This window comes from Neolamprologus brichardi, chromosome 16 (genome assembly GCF_056152115.1).
Source record: "Neolamprologus brichardi isolate AB-2024 chromosome 16, ASM5615211v1, whole genome shotgun sequence".
NCBI classification, from domain to species: domain Eukaryota; kingdom Metazoa; phylum Chordata; class Actinopteri; order Cichliformes; family Cichlidae; genus Neolamprologus; species Neolamprologus brichardi.
The window spans coordinates 17,453,454-17,474,592 of record NC_142119.1 but is presented as its reverse complement, the minus strand read 5'-3'; the positions used below and the strand labels follow the sequence as shown (position 1 = coordinate 17,474,592).

At 40.0% G+C, this 21,139-nt stretch overlaps 1 protein-coding gene across 3 annotated transcripts in view; it reads left to right on the top strand.

The window, feature by feature from the left end:
• The window catches only part of itprid2 (ITPR interacting domain containing 2), a 47,643-nt gene that overhangs the window by 10,911 nt on the left and 15,593 nt on the right, over positions 1–21,139 (top strand). For all 3 annotated transcript variants that reach the window (XM_035906638.2, XM_087852945.1, XM_006788124.3), the window contains exons 5-10: positions 2,067–2,116; positions 2,317–2,370; positions 9,223–9,247; positions 9,747–9,842; positions 13,846–13,993; positions 15,909–15,969. In XM_035906638.2, the coding sequence (XP_035762531.2) occupies positions 2,067–2,116; positions 2,317–2,370; positions 9,223–9,247; positions 9,747–9,842; positions 13,846–13,993; positions 15,909–15,969 (434 nt within the window). The remainder of the gene's footprint in view (positions 1–2,066; positions 2,117–2,316; positions 2,371–9,222; positions 9,248–9,746; positions 9,843–13,845; positions 13,994–15,908; positions 15,970–21,139) is intronic.

Here is a 21,139-nt window from a genome sequence, read left to right as displayed (position 1 = left end):
AAAGGATGTTTAAACAGTAACAGAGACGTGGAAATCACTTTAGGGTTTGTTGCCCAATGAAAGTGAGATTCATTTACTGACTGAATAGATATTTTTCTGTATGTTCTTATCACAATCTGTATAAGATACTTGGCAGCTGATTAGCACCAAACATAACAATCTGAATGCAAGCAAATTCCAGTGACAATGCAGTTTGTGCTGCTCTAAATATACAGCTGGGCTACATTTGACCACATATAAAATGTTTTCCTTCAGCAGAGCATTTGTATTGCAGTTAAAGGATATTGTAACTAAAACAATCCTCAAACAGATTGTGTGCTCACCAAGTTCCCTTGGTGATTTAGCCAGGTAAAAAGACCCACATATGGGACGCTGAAGGCTCGGACATGACATGCTGTTAACTTTTGCAAGTTCTGGATAGTTCACAAAGCTTTTTCATGCCCGTACTTACAGTGAAAATACATGAATTATGAATTTGAATGCAAGTCAAAATATGACTGATAATTACTGAATTTAATTAGGCCATGCATTACAGTAAAATTAAGTTAATGAGTGCCGAGGTTTGATTAATTATGGGATTATTTAAATGGGAATGGGAATCACCCTAGTTGTTGTCACTATATTAAAGAACACAAATATGTCTTAATATTATTTTAGACTCAAAGATTGGGAAATGGGCATTTGAGCACTTTAATAAAGTTGGAACATTCATCTAAGATGCTTGAGATAAAAGCTTTGCTGAAATAATTAACTACAATCAAAAAGATAAGAAAATCAGTGTGAGGGTACAGAAAGATTAACATAGTCATTAATGTAAATGTGAACCGCTGGAGCTATGGTCTTTTAGAGCCTGACTCATGAGTTAAAAGCTTGCTAACTGGTTTTGTCGCTTGGTGGGTTATTGATATGGTTTCCTGATGTCTAGAGGTGTGTGTTTAAAGGTGTTTTTATCAGCTGCTGACGTAGAGCCGAAGCGCAGCCAACGCCTAGACATAGAACACACAGAACCACAGGGAACAAACACAGACAAAGACAGCAGACCCACGCCCAGAGATAGGGTGCACAGAGCAGCTGAAGTGGAGTAAGGAGAGAAAGATGCAGGAAGAAGCTGACAGAAGACGGAAAGAAAAGCAGAAAAAGAAAGAGCAAACAGAGGAGGGGTTCCTCCTGCTGAGTCAACATTGTTATCACACAAGCACAGTTTTAACCGCTGTCACTCAGAAACGTCTACAGCATGACACAGCACCGTGGTAACATGGCAAGCAGGTTACTACCCTAGTCACAGGGTAGGGACTTGGGGCCAACATGGCTGATTTTGGCAAGTGGGAGGAATAGTAAACACTGCGACTGCGCACTATTACACAACCGTGCGTGTGTGTTTTATTTGGTGCCATGAACTTGTGCCATTGATAAAAGCTGCAGGTTGTGTAACAGCACAGTCTCTCCAGCATCCTGCTGCAGACAGCAGCTCAGACCCGCTACCTCAGTACTACTGTCAACTAGCCTAATCTGTCAGCCAGTTAGCCTGGAGCAACTAGTCTGGTCAGTACAACCGCGAAAGCTTCTAAAACCAAAACCTAACCTAGAATAATTGGTATAGAATGTGATTGACCAGAATAAGTATCTTGACCTGACTTAGACTGGAAATATTGGCCTTTATTTGACTGCCAGTTTGTCTGGGTTACCCAGACTACTGACTACTGCTGACTTGAGAGATATTAAAGTTGGCACTCAGCCTCAGACAAGCAGCCAGTTCGCTCGCTCAAGTTAGGAAATATCTTGCTATACAAAGCCATACAGCATTATTATCAATTATCTAGGATATTTGTAACCTTGGATTTGTCTTGAATTTACTACGACATAGTCTAAGGGTAGGTGGCTTCAGCCACACAGTACAAATCTACACACAGACTACCAAAAGAGAGATAGCATGTGGATCGATACATCATGCTACTTTCTTATTTCCTTTTTAGTGCATGTTAATCGCAGCACACCTAACTGGTGGCTGATGTTGGATTTTGTGTGCGTGTTCAGTTTATTTCACTCATCATCTCTCTGTTTTCCAGAACTCCCCTTGGAGCCTCTCTAGATGACCAGAGTGCTTCTCCAAGCAGAGGTAATCTCTTGTTGTTTATGTACAGCACAGTGAGAACGTCAAACTTGTGATGGTGACAGCTCTTCTGCTCTTTAGACTTTAGTGCATCAGAATTTATTTGCCGCGTCATTACAACTATCAAATCTGAATTTGTTTTAGTTTAGCACTGTTGTCACTGACGGCATTTCACACCTTACTCGTGTGTGTGTGTGTGAGAACAGGGCCTCTGAAGAACGGCTGCAGCTTTGAAGATGACCTTTCGCTGGGGGCTGAAGGTCAGTTCGCAAGATTTACAATTTTTTTTCTCATTGTTAATGGTTTCCCCCCATTTTCTGCTAATTGTGTAATTGAATCCTGATTTAAATGGCGTATTAAAAATAGAAACACTGACATTTTGGTAACATGTTCTCCGCCCGAGTTTGAAAGCTGATAATACCCCAACGCAAAACCTCAATGGTCCATAAGTTAAGAAAACTAATCAGGACTAATGTCAAACTTCTGTTGCCAGGAATATATTTATCTTGTATAATTCTAATGCAAACAGAATCCTAATGGTCATAGTTACTGTTCAATAATATGAAGTCCTACATTGGCTAGCCTGCCAAAGGTCCAGGAAAAAATCCTTCTGGTTTCCTGGAGTGTTTAAATAAAGTTTTTTTTTTTTCTCCTGTTATCTCCCTGTAGTTCTTGACTCTGACCTGATGGAAACTGGATTCTGTTCTAACCACATCTGTAGTTGATTTTTGACTTCTGTGGAAAAAAAACATTACAAAAGCTTTTATAAAATGTTACGTGAAGTTGTCACTTCAGAAAAAGCGGCTTGGATTACTGCTGATTAGGAAATTGCGTAATCCTGACTTGAATTACTCATATTACCACTAAGGGTTGCTCTGGTCTGAAGATTAAAATGAATGTTTACTATTATTTGGGCAGGCAAAAGCATCTCAAATCTATGATACCAAAGTCTAAAAACAAAGCTTCTGAATTGTAGTACTTTGCTGTATGACATAGTTGTCTTTAGAGGCTTTATGAACTGGATTTAGTTCTCAGTTTTACTTTGACTCCATACACAGAGGGAGCAGACACCAGGTTATTTAGATTTGCATGAGTTGTAGTCAGGAACAGATTTGTTGCATCTCGCTCCTAAATCACTACTGAGCTAAGAAGTGAATAGTTGATATTTTGAACACCCTCTAGTTATCTCAACACTTTCAGTTATTTCAATGGAATAAATTTTTGAGTCATGCAGTCATCATGTAATGTGTTGCATTGTGTAGTGTACAAGCCACAAATGCATAGACACGCTCTATGTCCACTGAGGGTTTTATCTAGAGTGTGTGGGAGGTTTGGTTTTTTCCCCATTACGGATCTGTCAGTGGAAAGTCTGTGTAAGGAAACCAAATGGAGGTAAAGTGTAGTGTCATCAACATAGTATGAGTTATTTTGTACTTGGTCATGAGAGAAATTTGGATACAAACTTCAGTAGACCAAAACCAACTTTTAGAAGGATAAACAATGACTTATAACGATCAGCAAACTATTACAAAGCGCATTGTAGAGAACTGGAAAAAAAAAAACTTTCTGGAAAAACTAAGTGCACCATTATGCTTCTATAGGAAATAAGAGGTAAGTAGCAGCCAGGTGCTGCTACTCAGATACATTTGATTAGTTGATCATCAGCAAATGTGAGCACCTCTGTAAAAGCAGAAGTTATTCAGAGGTTGTGTTAGCAGAGTGTTGCAACTTTCCAAGGAGCGGACAGACTGCACTGCTTTGAGAAACTGAAGAAAAGCCTATTGGCATGTTAAATCTTAATTGACATCATGACTGTGAAATTTCTAAGAAGGAACAAGTTGGCTTGGCCTCTTCTCTTTAAAAAGAACATGGCAGCACAGTTTAGGTTTGGAAAGCTGCATCTTAACAAACTACAAGACTTCTGGAACAATGTCCTTTGGACAGACGAGACCAAAGTGGAAATGTATGGCTATAATGTTTAATGTAAACCAAACACAACATATCATACTAACTGTCAAGCATGGTGGTGGAAATGTGATGATTTGGACTTTCAACCAAAGAATCTGGGCATGTTGCAGTCATTGAGTCAACTGTACTCCTTTGTATACCAAAGGATTAAAGAGTCAAATGTGACATGGCTAAAGCGTGAAAAGCTAAAGCACAGCAGGAAATCTAGTCTTGCAGTGGCCCAGTCAAAATCAAATGAAATGCCAACAAACATCAATGAATCGAAGCAATGCAGTGAAGAAGAGTCAGCCAAAAAAAATTTCCACAGCAATTTATTTAATCATTGAGTGTAATTCGGTGTTTTTACAGGACTGCATATCCCATAGAGCTTCTTAAGGAGTCCCATAGAAGAGAAAGGCAGTTGACTTTTTGACATTTCTTTTATGTCAGAATAATGGGTATAGATAAAACTATTTATTTTGACCCACGTGTCTTTTGGTCATGTCTTTTAAATGAAGGATGAAGGTCTGACAAAACAGTGCTTAAATCAACAGAATATCTTGTGATACCTCATCATCTTCATTCCAGTCTTGTTTCTTCTTGAAGGAAAAGTCAACAGTGGCAGAGGTGTGGGAACACGCTGCACGCACGACTGAGTGTGCGTGTTCATCATATTTGTGATCTTGTAAGAACGGCAGAGTGTATATGTCACCAACTGAACAATAGCCTGTAATGACTTTCTGTTGAAATGTCATGTATTGTGTGTGTGTGTGTGTGTGTGTGTCGGAGATCAGTTAGGGGAATTTGGCGCTGAATAGGTGTTAATTGGTTAATTCTACAAGTTTTTACCTTGTATCAGCAGAAAGCGCACAACAAATACACAAAGACAACAACCGAGTTTGCAGAGTCCGTCCTGCATGTTGATATACTGTATCCGGCCAGATAGAAGCTACTTGAACATCTTAGACAAGTGGTGGCTAGGATCAACCAGAACTGACTGGGTCTTCTTCAGAGTCCTAACTTTGTACAGATGAGGAAGGTCATAAAGGCGCACATGTCCTACTTTCCTACACATTAGACTGTCTCCATATTAGCCAGTACTTTGCACCCTGTTTTTGCTGTTGAGGTTCAGTGGCCCGTGCCAGCTAATAAATGAGAATATAAGAACAGATTCAATAAAACCTTCTCATAAACGTGCTGCTGACATGGAAACCTCAAAGCTTGTGATAAAAGTACACTTATGCTGGTAAGCTTTTCTACACATGGCTTCCACCTGAAACTCAAAGGTCAGCTTGTTATCACTTATAGTGGCAAGTTATTTACACTGCTGCACAAACTCAGTAGCCTCCTCTTTTTTCCATTGAAGGCAGGTAATTGTAAAATTCTCTGTAAAATCCACAACCATCAATTTAGTTTTCTGAGCACTGATGTCCAAGAAGGACAATTTGTACCACTCAGTGAAATCTGGTTGTTTTATTTATTGAGGAAAATGACCTAATATAGCGTATCAAGGGTAGGGGTTGAACTTCAGGCTATTCGACAACCCTTCTGTTAGCTTAGGATTAGGACCTGGTCATTTTGAAATGTGATATTTATTCTTTTTGGACCCTTGATGACTTTTGTTTTTACATTGTTATTAAGCTGCTTGACCCATCCTGTCTTGAGATTCTAGTCATGGACCAAGCTCGAAAAGTTTCTTTAGCAATTACTGGAGTAAGTCAGAATTTGTTGTTCAAAGATCACAAACTGTTCTGGCCCAGATGTACCAAAATGGACCGAAATCATGATAATACCATCTCCATGTTTCATAAATGAGTAGCTGCAATCTAGTGTTGTCCTTTCCTGTGTAGGACCGCTGTGGCTCAGGCTCATCTCCTAATTAGAACTGATGTGGCTTGATCCCTGCTTTGTGCAGCGCTCCCAAGTGTGATCGATAAAAGGTGCTGGTATGAGTGTGTTAATGGGTAAAAATATGCATGCTCAGTCACAGTAAAAAGCACTATATAAATAACAGTTCACGTATCCTTTACATTCTCCATAATGCTTCTCAGTTAAACCAAAACATTCTATTCATTCTTCTCACTCATCAAAGCATTGTTTTTGCAGCCTTCTGGCTTTCCAATGTGATCTTTAGTCAAAGGCATCAAGCAGCAATGTTTTTGTAGAGCAGCAGCTTAGTTTTCTCAGGCCAGCCATGCCTGGCATTTTTTCATTACACTCCTGATGCGGGACTCTGAAAAGCCTCAGAAGTTGCCCTGTGTGCACAGGAACAGAGTTTTATCAGTCAACCACTCCTGTGGAGGCTAATGACACTTTCTTTTGTTTGCACACAGCCTTTCTGACTTTGGATTGGTCAAGTCTGAACTCTTTAAAGATAATTTTTGTAACACATTCCAACCTGATAAGCTCCTCCCACCGATTGGCTCATGTCTTTAAAAGTAAAATCTCAGTTGTTTGTGCAGCTATTTACGTTCACAAATGTGAAACTTTCAAAATGTTACACTAGCATAAGTTTGAAGGATTTGGTTGATTAAATTACCAAATTCATAAAACATTTGGGAAATGGGAAATGCATATTTGACTAAAAATACCTGCATCAAATATTTCATGTCTAAGGATATTTAGTTTAGCGTCACTAAACATTTCCTGAGCATCAAGGACTCAGCCTGCCTGTGTTCACCATTTGATTTTGTATAAGCTGTCTGTGTTTATACAGAGGTGACATTAGGATTCTTTAGTCTGAGTGTCTCTGTCTGCTTCATGTTATCCTGACAGTATGTGCCTTAATTATGTTGAGAGTGATATTTGACAGGAGTAGCTGATGTCCTCTGTGGAGGATTTTCCAGATGTCAGGTATGGACAGATCCTAATTGGCTCTTGTGCTGTTTAACATTAGGAGGACAGGATAGGAAGGGATTAAAGTGCTAAGGGGTGAATGGGATAGAAGTGAATTAGTGAATTAAATAGTTCGGGGTGAATGGTGTGGAACTGAATCCGTGAATTAGCGTGTGGATGTCACTGTTGTCACGTTTGGCTCCTTTAATCCAGCTGTCTGTTAGAGAAGAAAAGCATTGTTGATTCCAAGAAGTTCATCTGAAATGAGCTGGAATAGAAAGACGCTCTCACACGGACGGCGACGTGTCTCAACAAGTTCTTGTTAAATGGAAAAAAAAAAGCAGTCAGACCTGCAGCAAGTGATCACTTTTTTTTGCTTGACAAAATGAAAGTTTACCTACATCAGCGCTCAGTACAAGCAAACCGTGGTAAACGGCACACTAATTAAACTTTAACGTTTTTAGGACAGCTGGTTTGATTCCGACCAAGTTGGGCAAAAGCAGTTTTTTATTTTGAAGTGTTACGAAATAAAAACTTGGCAGATTTTCTCTGCTGTAGCTAGGTATAGATTAAGGCTAGTGTTAGTTTCTTAAGACATGGTCACAGATTTTTATTTTTATTTTTCGTCCTTCTAGGTGATTTTAAAAAGACCTTGAGGAAGACCTTAGCCTTTACATTTTCTGGGAGATTTATAGAAAATGGTTGACAGAATTGTAAAGTAAAGGAGAGGCTAATGGCGAGCAAGTTCAACCAACTGAACTAGTATCCTGTACAGAAGTTCCACTCACTGTTCCTATCCTTTTTAATCTATAATTAATAGTTGCTTGATTATTTAGTTTCAAGCATTCAGCTGTGCATCTCATTAAAAAAATGTCATCTTGAACCTTCTTAATAACTGTTGTACGTTGTTGTAACGGCCTATTTGAAAAGGTCTTAGAAAACCTTGTTCTACTATCTAAAAGTTTTTTTCTTTTGTCTGTAGTGATTGCTGTATTCAGGATGTACAGTGCCTGCTTTCTTTCTATTCAGGTTTTTGTGTCACAGAGTAAAGTCTTCTTGCAGAGCCTCAAATTTAAAGTTGTCGTCTTTCTGTCTGAGGGACAGAGAGAGGGAATCTTCTGTTACAATAGGAAACCATTTTTTACGTGATGCCCCCAATTTATATGGCAACCCCCAAGGGTAATTTTACTTCCCCTGAAGTCTGTCTGTGAAAACAGTTTGTTCACTGAAGAACCTCTTTGACTGTCCAAATGTTGTCATATTCAAAGACATATTTCAGCTAAACTCGGGCAAAAGTGAAATCAGCTTAGTTACTAACCTTTTAAAAGGTTCCTCTTCTACTCACGACGAACACAAAAATCTTTTTCTTTTTTAATATCTTCTTCAAATTAGCGGTCTCTGTGAATGATAGCTTTTATCAGCTTTTTTTTTTTAGCTTAATTAAAACCAGTTTTATCCCACAATGACTCATCCAGTATTTGTTTTATCACCTCTTGACTAGACTACTCGACAGCTCCCTGTACATAGTTGTCTCATTACACCCCTTCTTGACTAGTGTTTGTCCAAGATGCAGCTGCTACAAAGAAAAGACAAGACATCACTCCTGTATTGGCTTAGTAAAATTCCAGATCATATTACATCAGTCATGTATTTCGCAGCTGTTTGTTCTTTGCAGAGCAGCTCTAAAGAGGCTTCTAATGCCATAATCCGCCTCAAGGTGACTTGCATCATCCTCCCGTTAACTCCTCGTAGTCGCCTACTCTCGCCTTTAAAACCAAAATATTTCCCACTTGCTGCTGCCAGACTCCAGGAAAAAAAATCAGCCACCCACATTAAGTACTGCCCTGTTGTTGACAATACTTCATCTTTTTGAAAGATCCACATATATTCCCCTGGTTAGCTGTTTGGTTTAAGTGCACTCATGTCATGCTTTTTTTGTTTTGTTTTGTTTCTTAAATGTTCTGATGGTGTATTTTAATGTGCTGTTGTTTGGTTGTTGCCATTTTTAATGCAGTGTTTTCATTTTATTTATGACTTTCACATCCTGACTCCTTTTTTTTTTTTTTTTTTTCTTCATTTTTAAGGCTAGTTCTGTCCAACTTCTAGTCCCCTGGGATTCTGGTCAAGTCAAAACTTGTTTATATAGCTGATTTATTGGGACTTTATGGTTTCCTTTTTGTCCTGTTCTGTGTTTTTCGTTATGTTGATTTGGTCAGGGGGAAAGTTTCTGATACATTATTGATTAAAGGCACAGGGCAGTGACACAGTAATGCTGCTCAGCATTTTGTATTTGGATGTGTACTTAATATTTTCATGTTCTTCTTTTGCAGCCAACTATCCTCAAACCAAAGCCCGGTGAGTTAATTTGTTTTACCCTCTACATTCAGTAAATAAAGTGGCAGCTGGTTGGTGCATTAAACCTGAAGCTTTTCTAGACATTACCTGACGTAGATGGACTCTGTACTAAAAATTTGGCACGAGAAAGGCCATTTAATGTCTCATCTAGCTCTGTCAGAGTCCATGAAATGCTTAATTTCACCCATTTGAGGAAAAGAGTAAGTAATTGAATGCTTACTATGAATTCACAGTAAGCAGCAGTTGTCCTGTGCCCTGCCTCCTGCATGCTTGACTCATGAAGCTTGCATGAACCAGTTTATTTCAAGTGTTGAGAACACATGTGAAACATGTAAAGCAGCAGATGTGGTGAATCTCCTGATTTGATTTGATTCTCCTGATGTTTTCCAGACTTCATGTTTAAAAACAGCTTTAGATTCTCCCTGTGAGAGATTCTCCCTTCTCTCACATGCACGTGCGTGATTTAATGCCTCTCTGTATGTTAATGCTTCGTATGCAGTTTTGATCTTGCGGCGGATCAGAAAAGGAGCCAATATAAAGAGAAAGGAAAGAGTATGAACTCCACAGGATCTGGGAAGAGCAGCACCGTGTCCAGGTCAGTTCATTTGCTCACTTCTCGCTCAGATTTGTGCAGGGATCTGCAGAAAGTAACTCTCAGAGATGCTAATATTAAAGCTCAAACCAGAGAACTCTTTAGTTTACCTTGCAAGGAAGTTGAAGATTTTAATCAGCAGAGTATCTCCATTGCAAGGTTTTAAGTTGTGCTGTTAGCTAAACCTAAGTCTGACCAATAAGCACCTAGCCAGTGCGACTGCAGTTATGCATTTATTTTAGCCAGATGTTTCATCCAATCACATGCCAACGATTTTATTTATTTATTACCACCTAAGTGCAGTAATAAATAAATTAAATGTAAATAAATCTTGTAATATTCTAAGTACATAGGCAGCTGCACTGCTGTAACTATATGGTAGCGTGTCCTCTTTTGCACGCTCGGCATCCTGTGAATTGATGACCTGATTAGTTGAAGTTTGCCCATGGTAGATGGTGATAAACAGATGGTTCATCCAATCGTCTGCCAAGTAATAAAGTGACAGCATTTCTCAAACTAGTTTGTCAGAAGAAGTGTCCGATGGTGAACTTTAAGAAACAGTCTGGTACTTCAGGTTTTTCATTTGTAGCCAAACAAAATTACTGTCCATAAAGGTCAAAGTCAGGGTGTATTTCTAAGAGGAAGTGTTATCTATTCAAGAGGAGTGCAAGAGTTTTTGTCCAAAAACCATCTTATTTTAAATTCCTTGGATGTCGAGCAGTAGTTAGGAGATTCCCTGCTGAGAAAATCTGTGGATCTCAGAATTATCCAGTGTTTTAAATTTTGCTATTTTTTTTTTCTCTCTTTATGAAAGTTTTTACAATAAGTTGAGATCTACAGGAAACTGCACTGTTGCTGTTTCTAATTTAATCACACTGATGTCAGTCAGAGTGATTGCTGTCCACCTTTCTTCCCTTTCCCTGTCATATCAGAGCTCCCTTAGCCAAGACTAATTCAATATTTACACTATAAATGGCCTGCTCATTGTGAATTTATGACACAGCTCTTTTAAAAGATTTTTTATAAAAATGTATGCTCTCATATTCTGTTTATGTACTAATATTTAAAAATTGTAAAAGCAAAAAAACCCCACCTAAATATATTAAGATTAGCATCAGGGTAATTCTTTTTTTTTGCCTGTTCCATTTGGCTCTTTGCCATCAGAATTATTGTCTGAAGGCGAAGAAAGATGCCCAACGGATTTACTGTACCAAATGGACCATCCCAGCCTTGCCGTAATGGTCTATTTCATTCACCTTTTTTTTTTTTTTTTTTATTGTTTATTTTATTTCATTTTCACTTCCTAAATACGGGACAGGATTGACTGGGGGAAAAAAGGGGAGAAAGAAAGAGGGGAAGAAAAACAGCGGGGAAGAGGGACGGGGATAAAGGGCAAAAAACAAAAACCAACAAAACAAACAGACAAAAAATACATATATCAATCACCTGGATCACCTGTTGAGAAAGAAAAAAGAAAACAAGCAGAAGAAGGAAAAAAAAGAGCAACATAATAAACAACATCACGATGATCTGTGGGAATATGACAGTAAATACTAAATATTAAACATTATTGTGCAGCGCGTAATATCGACAGCACAGCGTGCTTTGAGGTAGGAGCCAAAAAGGGTGTAGTTTGTGTGTGTGAGCACCCGTGTGTACACCTGTGAGCATGGACCTGCTTGTTTTTAAAAGGTTCCTTCATGTAATGATCTGCTAGAGCATAGGTGTCAAACTCTGGCCCAATAATGTCTAATTACATTTGGCCCGCGAAGCCATACCAAATTACTATCAGAGCTGGCCTACTGGTATTATACAGCTAATATATATATTGTTTAGTATTAAGCTTTGCTTGTTCCATATTCAGTTTTTCAGCAAAACTTGTTTGAGTCCATAAGAAAAGATTCATTCTTATATCTGGAGGAATAAATATATTTCAATAAATATTAACGTTAGCCCGCGACTTTGTTCCAGTTTTGAATTTTGGCCCACTGTGTATTTGAGTTTGACACCCCTGTGCTAGAGGGTGTGGGGAGCCACAGCCCCGTCCACCAGGGCATGAAGAGATGGAGATCAAAACTCCAGACATCCAGAGGGCCCCAGAACACAAGAGACCAAGGAAGACCAACAGAGGGGCAGCTGCGCCACTGTCCCAGAAAGAGGTGAGGAGAGTCCCAGATGAGGGGTCACTCAGCAGCCACGGAGCAGAAGCCAGGGGGGGTTGCAGTGATGTGCCCGTGAGCTCCGCCGGCAGCCAGCTGTGCCTGAGTGACCGAGCCCCAGGCCGAGAGGCCGAGGGCACCCCACCCCCAAAGTGGCCCGAGCGAGCCCCAGGCTCCAGGCCCCGACAAGCAGCCACCAAGGAGTGAGCCGGTGCGTACCTGGACGCCCACCCCCGGACACAAAGAACCACCAACGCACTGATGTCTGAGGGCGTCTGCCACTGCTAGGGGAAGTGGTGGGGGGAGATAGGCCTCCATACCTTGGAGGACCTGAGATGTCCCTAGAGAGGTGGCGTCTGATACCCAACCTGACATATGGACACAAACAAACAGGCACACACAGATACAAACATCCATTCCCACCCTCATGCTCTCATATGCAATTACTCAACACTCACCCAACGTGGAGACAGACATAAAGAGACACTGTACACACAATCACACTCCCCAAGCGTACTCTAAGCCCCGGGTCTAGGAACCCTTGCCCCTTCCAGGGGCAAGGGTTCCTAGAGTTTCTAGAGTTCCTAGAGTTTCTCACTCACTATGTATTAACAGACCTCTCTGTATTGAATCGTATCTGTTATTAATCTCTGTCTCTCTTCCACAGCATGTCTTTATCCTGTCTTCCTTCTCTCACCCCAACCGGTCGCAGCAGATGGCCGCCCCTCCCTGAGCCTGGTTCTGCCGGAGGTTTCTTCCTGTTAAAAGGGAGTTTTTCCTTCCCACTGTCGCCAAAGTGCTTGCTCATAGGGGGTCATATGATTGTTGGGCTTTTCTCTGTATCTATGAAGCGCCTTGAGGCGACTTTTGTTGTGATTTGGCGCTATATAAATAAAATTGAATTGAATTGAATTGAATTGAAACTGCACCCAGACCCAGGTAGTGTTACCCTTTATCCCTGGGGTGGAGAGAAGCAGACTGCCCCGACTCGGCAGCAGCAGGGTGGCCCCACATTCCAGACCCCAATCGGACGGCTAACTCCTCCTCCTAGACCCATCAGGGTAATTCTGATTGGGCACTAGCCATGAGCAGACACTTAAATTTAATTCTTTTTAAAAGTTGTGAGCCAAAGTAAAGAATCAGGAACCTCTAGTGTTGAAATAAATGTAGGTTAATTGTTTTTGGTTGGAGTAATAATGGCTTGCAGTGTCACTGCTCTATCAGAAATATCTGCTGTCCACATCCTTTACCTATAAACACATGTGGTGGGTAAATTATCAGGATGATTGTGGTTGTGGTGAGTGGACAGGATAAGGCGATGAGGTTGGAGCAGCAGGCGTGTCTGGCAGCTGACGTTATTAGCTGGTGTTAAATGTGGTAAATGATGTATAGTGGCTTCTCACGATTTCACAAGTACATAAAAATAGAAACTGTATTATGAAGATGAGTAGCACCATCACCTTACAGTGCAGACGATTATTTCGCTGAGTTATCAGCGGGTAGAAAAAGAAACCACAGCAGCCTCATCTAAATGCAGGTATCTCTGTGTTAGAATCACCCAAATACAATATAAAATACACTAATTTGCATAACTACTTTACACTGTCTGCTCTACACAAATAGCAACTTGTTGTGTTGGCAAAACCTGAGGTGAAACTCCTCGATGGATTAGTCTTCTGCTGCTGGTCAGGATTCAGGTCTCAGTAAAATAGTTGAAGAGCAGGACTCTGCTTGCTGGCTGTGTGTTTTCATAGCGGTTCAGATTTGCAGTCGTCACTCTGCGGTTAGAGAGAAAGTTCAGACTAATTCTGAACTTTCTCTCTAACTGCCCGTGTGTCTCTCCGCAGTGTGTCAGAACTGCTGGACCTATACGAGGAGGATCCTGAGGAAATCCTGTTAAACCTTGGCTTTGGTCGAGAAGAACCCGACCTGTCCTCAAAGATTCCCTCCAGGTTCTTCAACAGCAGCTCCTCGGCGCGAGGCATCGACATCAAGGTACAGACAGAGCAAAAGAAATGGATTTGTTTTTGTTTTGATTTTTTAAGTTCATCGTTGTAGTTTGTTTAGCACTTTTATAATGCACACTTGTGAATGATCAGAAGGTCGCTGGTCGTACATTGCAAACACTTTCACAGAACCAGGAGCACAGAGGATACATCCAACTCACTTCAGTGATCCTTGACTTTGCATTTAATGGCACAAGCAGATCCAACTTTTAACTTACTCAGTGAAATGTTTCACAGTCTACTTGATGGTCTGGTGCAAATTCTTCTGCTGACACTCACTCATGCAGGACGATTTTTAATAACTTTAATGTGAATTTAATTTATTTTGATCCAAATTTAAAAACAATTTAATACTTGTGACCAGATACTTCCAAAAACAATGAAATCTTTATTCGCATGATTACTTTATATTTGCAGTTTATTAGAAAACGTTAAGCATTCACATACATTTTTCCAGTTTTTTTGTTTTTATATTTTTTTAAGTCATACACTAGCCATATTCAGGGACGTAAAGTTTTTTGACACATAGTATTGTGCAAATGTTTTGAGCCACCCTTTGTTTCTTTACATTTTGCCAGGAAAATGGGAAATCGGTGTAGTGTTTTATTGAAATTGGAAATCATCATGCATCGCTGTCTTTGCTGGAGTTTTTTTTATTTCGTAAAGACGTGACTTTCAGCTACAGTTCATCTGCTGTATATAGTTTTTAGCTCTGCCACTTCTTCTTGCCCCGCTTTGTCTTTTTTAAGATGACCATTTTGAGATATTCTAAGTTTTTGTCTAATATCTCCCTGAATCACCTTCTTGGTGCAAAAATACAATTTAATCCCTGTCAAACTGTTATTGTTGGCTTTTTAAAAAAAATTCCTATTCATATTTTTTTTAAATCTTTGGTATGTTTTATCTTTTTATTTTATCATCAATACCCCTGTAGGCATGAGCATAATACTATTTCTGGCTTTTAGCAGTAGGCCAGTTTTTATTGGAGCTCTTCAAATAGCAGTAAGCTTTTTCTTATTGGGGTTTCTAAAAACCAGAACAAGATGTTCAGCCATGATACTAGTGTGCAAAACTTGGTCTACAGTGTTACCATGTGCGTGCTAATGAGGAATGAGAATTGTGGCTTGTATAGATGTTGAGTGTAAAATAATTTTTTTTTAAAACCCTTTGGCATTCCCTCGCTGAAAGTCTTACATTCCCAAGGAATCATTATTGGATTTCCTGTGGTCCACAAAGTTGTGTGTTGGCAAATGTGAGACCTCACAATGCTCCGTCCTTCTTTTCAAGCATAATCTAAGGCAGTATGTGGTCAATGAGAGCGGCAAAGTAGTGGCTACAGACTTGCTTACTGCTAAAACTTCAGCTGCGTTTAAGGTTTAAGTTATGCACGTAACTAAGCTCTACTCTATTTCACTTGTGTTGCTTCGATACAGTGACAGAGATGCTTACTAAGGAGTAGCTTAAATTCAATTTACCGCACACTTGCAACAAATCAAAGCAATTTGTCTTACCCAAATTACAAGCTAATGTATCACAGCCATAGACTTTACAACCAAAGCACAGCCATAGCTAAGCAGAGTTATGGCCTGTCTTGATCAGCCCTGGTGGTGCTCGTGGAGAGCGCTGGTGAACCAGCTCCTCTAGTTACTTTTCCAGCTGTATTGGTACAGACCTGCGCCCACAGCTCGAGGTGCAGTGACTCATACTGTTGTTACAGTGAAGCTCTGCCTTTCTCTATTGATCAGACAGAATGCAAACATAAAGGGGAAAAAACATTTCCCACAGTGACTCTTAGTTACCTCTATATTAAGCAAACATTATCAGCGGGGGAAAACCTGCTGCCGTATTACCATCAGTCACAGATAATATTTGTAATGGCATTATTTCCTGTGTTACATATACAGGTCTACCTGGCAGCTCAGCTGCAGCGGATGGAGCTGGAGAACCCCAACTACGCCCTGACAAGTATGTACCTCCATGCTTTTAATGCCGTTGCATCTCTTCTGGTGTTTGGGTACTTTCTACAGCCTCAGTGCTGCAGGTGGAGGGTTAACCATGATAGTGATGAGAACCTCAGAGGTTCACGTCCTGAAACTGTAGGCAGAGGAAGTGAAGCTCGGTGACTGTGTGTGTCCTGTTCCCAGTATTATTGTGGTGTTTTGTGGGGTCCTTCGGCTTTTTTAGCTCTTCTGCCAACTGCCTGGACAACACTGCCAGCAAAGACAAAGGTCTGTTTGTCCCAAACTCGCGCGCACACACACACACACGCGCACACAGACCTGCTCCGCTAACATCCTGGCCTCTTTTTGTTTTCGAATGCGTTTTTGCATGAAGGTACTGGCTCACTACCGAACAGACACACACACACACACACACAGGATCTGGCAAAGCATTTCTTTTTTTTACTGCACTTACACTGTTAAACTGTCAAGAAGAAGACAGTCAGCTGCGTGTGCACGCGCGTGTGTACGTGTGTGTGTGAAGATGAATGACTTCAGAGGTGAAATTAGTTGACCTCCAGAATACTTTAACTGAGTCTTTGGTCACTTTTCTACTTTTTAGTTGTTCCAGTTTATTGATGATAAAGTCTCATTTCTTCTTGTTTGCTGTTCTTTGTTGCTGTTGTGCTCGTTGAAGGCAACAGATTTATATTTTCATATGGCCCATCGAGCTCTGCCTTGTTTTCTTTTTTGGTCTTGTCTTTTTAGTTTTTTTTTTGTTTTTTGTTTTTTGTTTTTACCTGCAAGTAAGTTGTTGTCACAATCACTTCACACAACCAGCCATACACTTGTCAGTGGCTAACATAAGATGCGGATTTGTGGTGTCAACTATGATAAATGAACAACTGTCTCAACTGCATAAAAGCCAAATATAAACCCAGGTCCAAAACTGTTTGGATGCTGTGTAAATGTAAATATAAACAGAATGCACTGATTTGCATTTCCAAACCCCCTATTTTATTCACAGTAGTACATAGAAAATATATAAGATGTTTAAACTGACACATTTCAGTATTTAATTAAAAATATTGGCTTAGTTTGAATTTGATGGCAGCAATACGTCTCAAAAGTTGGGAGAAGGCAACAAAAGGCTGGAAAAGTAACTGGGACTGTAATAGCATCTTAGAGAGGCAGTTTCTCAGAAGCAAAGATGTGCAGAGTCTGCAAAAAAAAAACCCTGCATCTACAAACTGTGCTGCAATTTCAGAATAATTGTCCCAAAAGTCAAAATGCAGAGACTCATCATCTACAGAGCATGATATCATCTACACATTTGGAGAAATCCCTGTGTGTAAGGGACAAAGCTGAAAACCAAAAAAAAACTTGTTGCTGCCATAAAATACAAACTGAGCCAAAATCTTTCCTCTTAAAATGGTGCATCTCATTTAAAATATTTGAATGTTTTTTATGTTCTTCTGTGAGTAAAATCTGGTTTGCAAATCATTGCATTTGTTTGTTTTTTTTGTTTGTTTGTTTTTTACATTTTATACAGCGCCCTAACTTCTTTGGGATTTAGATTACCAGTTTAAATTGATGCCGACTCATCAGTATGCCAATGCAGCCTTTGGCATTTTGCAGAATAATGCCACACTTTGAATTTAGTCCATGTCGGCGCCTGGTGTCTCATCATGTGATCTCAGTCTGACTCTGTGATGTTGATCAGGGCTCTGTGGGAGCCATGCCATCTGTTGCAGGACTCAATGTTCTTCTTGTGATTAAAGGTGTGTGTGTGTGTGTGTGTGTGTGTGTGTGTGTGTGTGTGTGTGTGTGTGTGTGTGTGTGTGTGTGTGTGTGTGTGTGTGTGTGTGTGTGTGTGTGTGTGTGTGTGTGTGTGTGTGTGTGTGTGTGTGTGTGTTGCAGAATTAACTAAATTTAACAAAAGTTAATCTCAACAGCTGTTGGATGTTTCTACATAGAGCGTTGTGGTGTGAAAGGTTAATATTGTGAGTGTGAGCTGCAGACAGTAGCCAATTAAGTAATCTCTATCACCAACAAATAGAAATCCTGACATTTAGTTTACCAAAGGTCCCAGGCTTGGATGTTTATTTTCTAAAACACTAATGCAGGTCATTATGGACACCAAGAGCGGGTGTGGCTGCTCGTGTACACATATATTGTTTCTGTCTGCATATCTCAGGGTCACGACCTCATTTTAAGTAATAACTATATGAGTCACAAGATGTTTGATGGCACGCAAACTGAAGCTCAGTGACTCAACCGAGTCAAAGCCAAAGTTGTGGTGGGCAGATAAAAGTCATCACCTTTGGCTCTTTGCTGTGGTCCTCGGGTCAACCCTCAGCAGGGTTATGGTGTGGTTTGGTGTGTTAGCTTTCTGGGGGAGTACCATTTCCACGAAAGAGGGTATGCTTGCTCTGCGACACTGTTTAGTTGATCCGAATCAAAGGAGCATCTGCATAAATGCCAGACACCGTTGTTTCCAAGCAGGATATTTATAAAGAGTTATAAAGGCGTGATTGATTGTTATTCAACTCGCTCTTGTTTTAATGTTGTTGCTGATTGTTGTGAGCTTTTATGTGTGCAAAGAAATAGTTGCACCTTAACTTGTCCCGGTAATATCACAGGAAAGAAAACCTCTTTGTATTTATTAATAATAAAAAATCCTTTGACCTTGTCTCTTGACTTGTATTGTTTGGAAAGGCGCAGTCCTATTTCTCATATTTAATTTCGCTCCCGCTGGCTTCCATTGAATTCCATATGACAAACAACTTCAAGTGGCTTCTTCCTGTTTCGCTGAAATCTCCAGCCGTCTTGACTGAGCAGCTGTGCCTCTTCAGCCACAAGCACGGTCTACATTGTTCTAATGCTTTTTTATATTGAGTCCATTGCTACAAACTCTAGCAATGCTCTCACACACTATCCACCTGCAGTGGCTCTCTTATCAATGTTTGTTTATTACACACATCAGAGCCCAGCGAACCTTGGCTGGACACTTGCACTGCCTTCATTGTGGAAATGGAGAGCACAAATGTACTGACAGCAGTCTCTCAAGTTCAGTATGATTTCAGTTTAATAGTCACAATCAGAAGTGTTGAACGCTTCAGATGAATGCGAAGAAGTGAACATGACATCACCCTGACTGAGAGTCAACAGAAGACCTGTTGACTCTCTACAAATCTCGCAACTCTTCCAGGTTTACGCTCTCAGGTGTTAAAAGAGTTCACAAAGAAGTCACAGCTTTTGACTGTTATTACTGACTGATATTATTCTGCAGATCAAACCGATGTAATGAGAAATGTTGACAATTTTAGTAACATACAAAAACAACATACAAACGGAAAGAAAAGCTTGTATTTGCCTTGAACTGGTGCAAAGAAACGATCGAATTTAGAAATTGAGACTTTGTCTTGTTTGTGATGTGCATTCTCAATTTAAATGTTGCCACAAAACAAATGAAAAAAGTCATATAATACTTGGAAAGACCTGAATTATCCCACAATTAGCTGCATTAACTGTCAGTGGATCAGCAACATGATTATTAGAGATTAGAATATGAAGAATGTTATGTGCTACATATCTGGTGGTGTTTTTCAAGTATTTCCTTGCTTAATTTTGTAAGATGATACAAACCACATTCTGAAGGTCACAACGGATGAACTGAAAACATTTGGAGCATTGCGAAGTGGAAAAATGCAACAAAGAACGCCCTGAACTGTTGAAACCCCATATCAAGCAAAAGGAGGTCATGCAACACAATGGTAAACGTCCCTCTGCCCTCAACGTTTTTTGAAACATCCTTGCATTAAATTTAAAGAAAGTGTATTGTATTGTCTCAACATTTGATATTTTGCCTTGCTGATGTAGTCATTGTATACAACATGTCAACTTTTGTGGACCAGGGTTGTAAATGACAGGCACAGATGAAACTTCAGAGGAGCCTTTCTTTTTTTATTTTTTATTTTTACCTCCACATACCTGGACACTTGCACATGGTAACAGTAAAAGACAGTCCAGGTCTCCAAAGCTAAAAGATTAAGTCGAGGTTTATTTCAAAGCTAAATGTATGAAAGTTACAGATGGGTGTCTAAGATGAACTGCTCCTTTAACAGTTTCTGGCCCGTCTCAGGTTCCTTGAGGCTTTCTTCTTTTCCAGAACATTCTCATACTCGTCCACTGGTTCCCTAGATCCCAGACATACATGCGTGTGTTGTTGTTTGTTATGTAAGCTCCGTTCTCACCATCAGAAAGAAATCTCCAGGGATGGATACAGAAAAAGAGTGTGTGCCGTTTTCACTTAATCCTTACTTCCTGTATTAGGATCCTCAGAATGAGCATTAATGCAGAGTCAGCAGTGAGCAGGAAACTCACTCGCACAGTATTACTATCATCACACACAGCTGTATGTGTAATAGGATGTTCTATAGTCATGAGTTGTGAGTGACAGCCTGATCTGCAGCTTATTTTAACCTCCTAGGACCCTTTGTCCACATATGTGGACATCACATTTTGGGTTATTTAGACTAAAATACTCAATTTTGCTCTACATGGGCCTGATATCCACTTACAAGGACATTATACTGCTACTGTTCTATCAAAATTTTAAACAAATATCCTCATATGTGGCTCTTATTTTTCTTAAAAACAAAAATAAGGTTAAAAAAAAATCTGGTAATTCTTTGTTTTTTCATTCATAGGGCCCCAATATGCCCAAATATCAAAGAGAAATTAAAAATGCATGTCGTGAAAGAGTTTGGGTCTTAGGAGGTTAAAGGTGCATTAATTGGTTTTGGGTTTTTTGGGCCACTTTAGGGTAAAAACCAATTTTAGGAAAGGCCTACGTCCACATCTGCATCATCGCATAGGGTCTTTTTGCTTTATGACTCCTCAATGAGTCCAGTATTCGTGCTCCTTTGGTTCTCCTCCTAGAATATCTGCACCATTGTGCACATTTTTATATTGCACTCTTTTCATTCTTTTTTTTTTTTTTTTTTTTCCTCCACACCTGCACTCCCAACTCTTGAGCCACCTGCACGGGTGATCGTGGCTCGAGAGTTGGGAGTTCGCCTTGTAATCGAAAGTTGCCGGTTCGAGCCCCGGCTCGGACAGTCTCGGTCGTTGTGTCCTTGGGCAAGACACTTCACCTACCGCCTACTGGTGTTGTCCAGAAGGGCCGATGG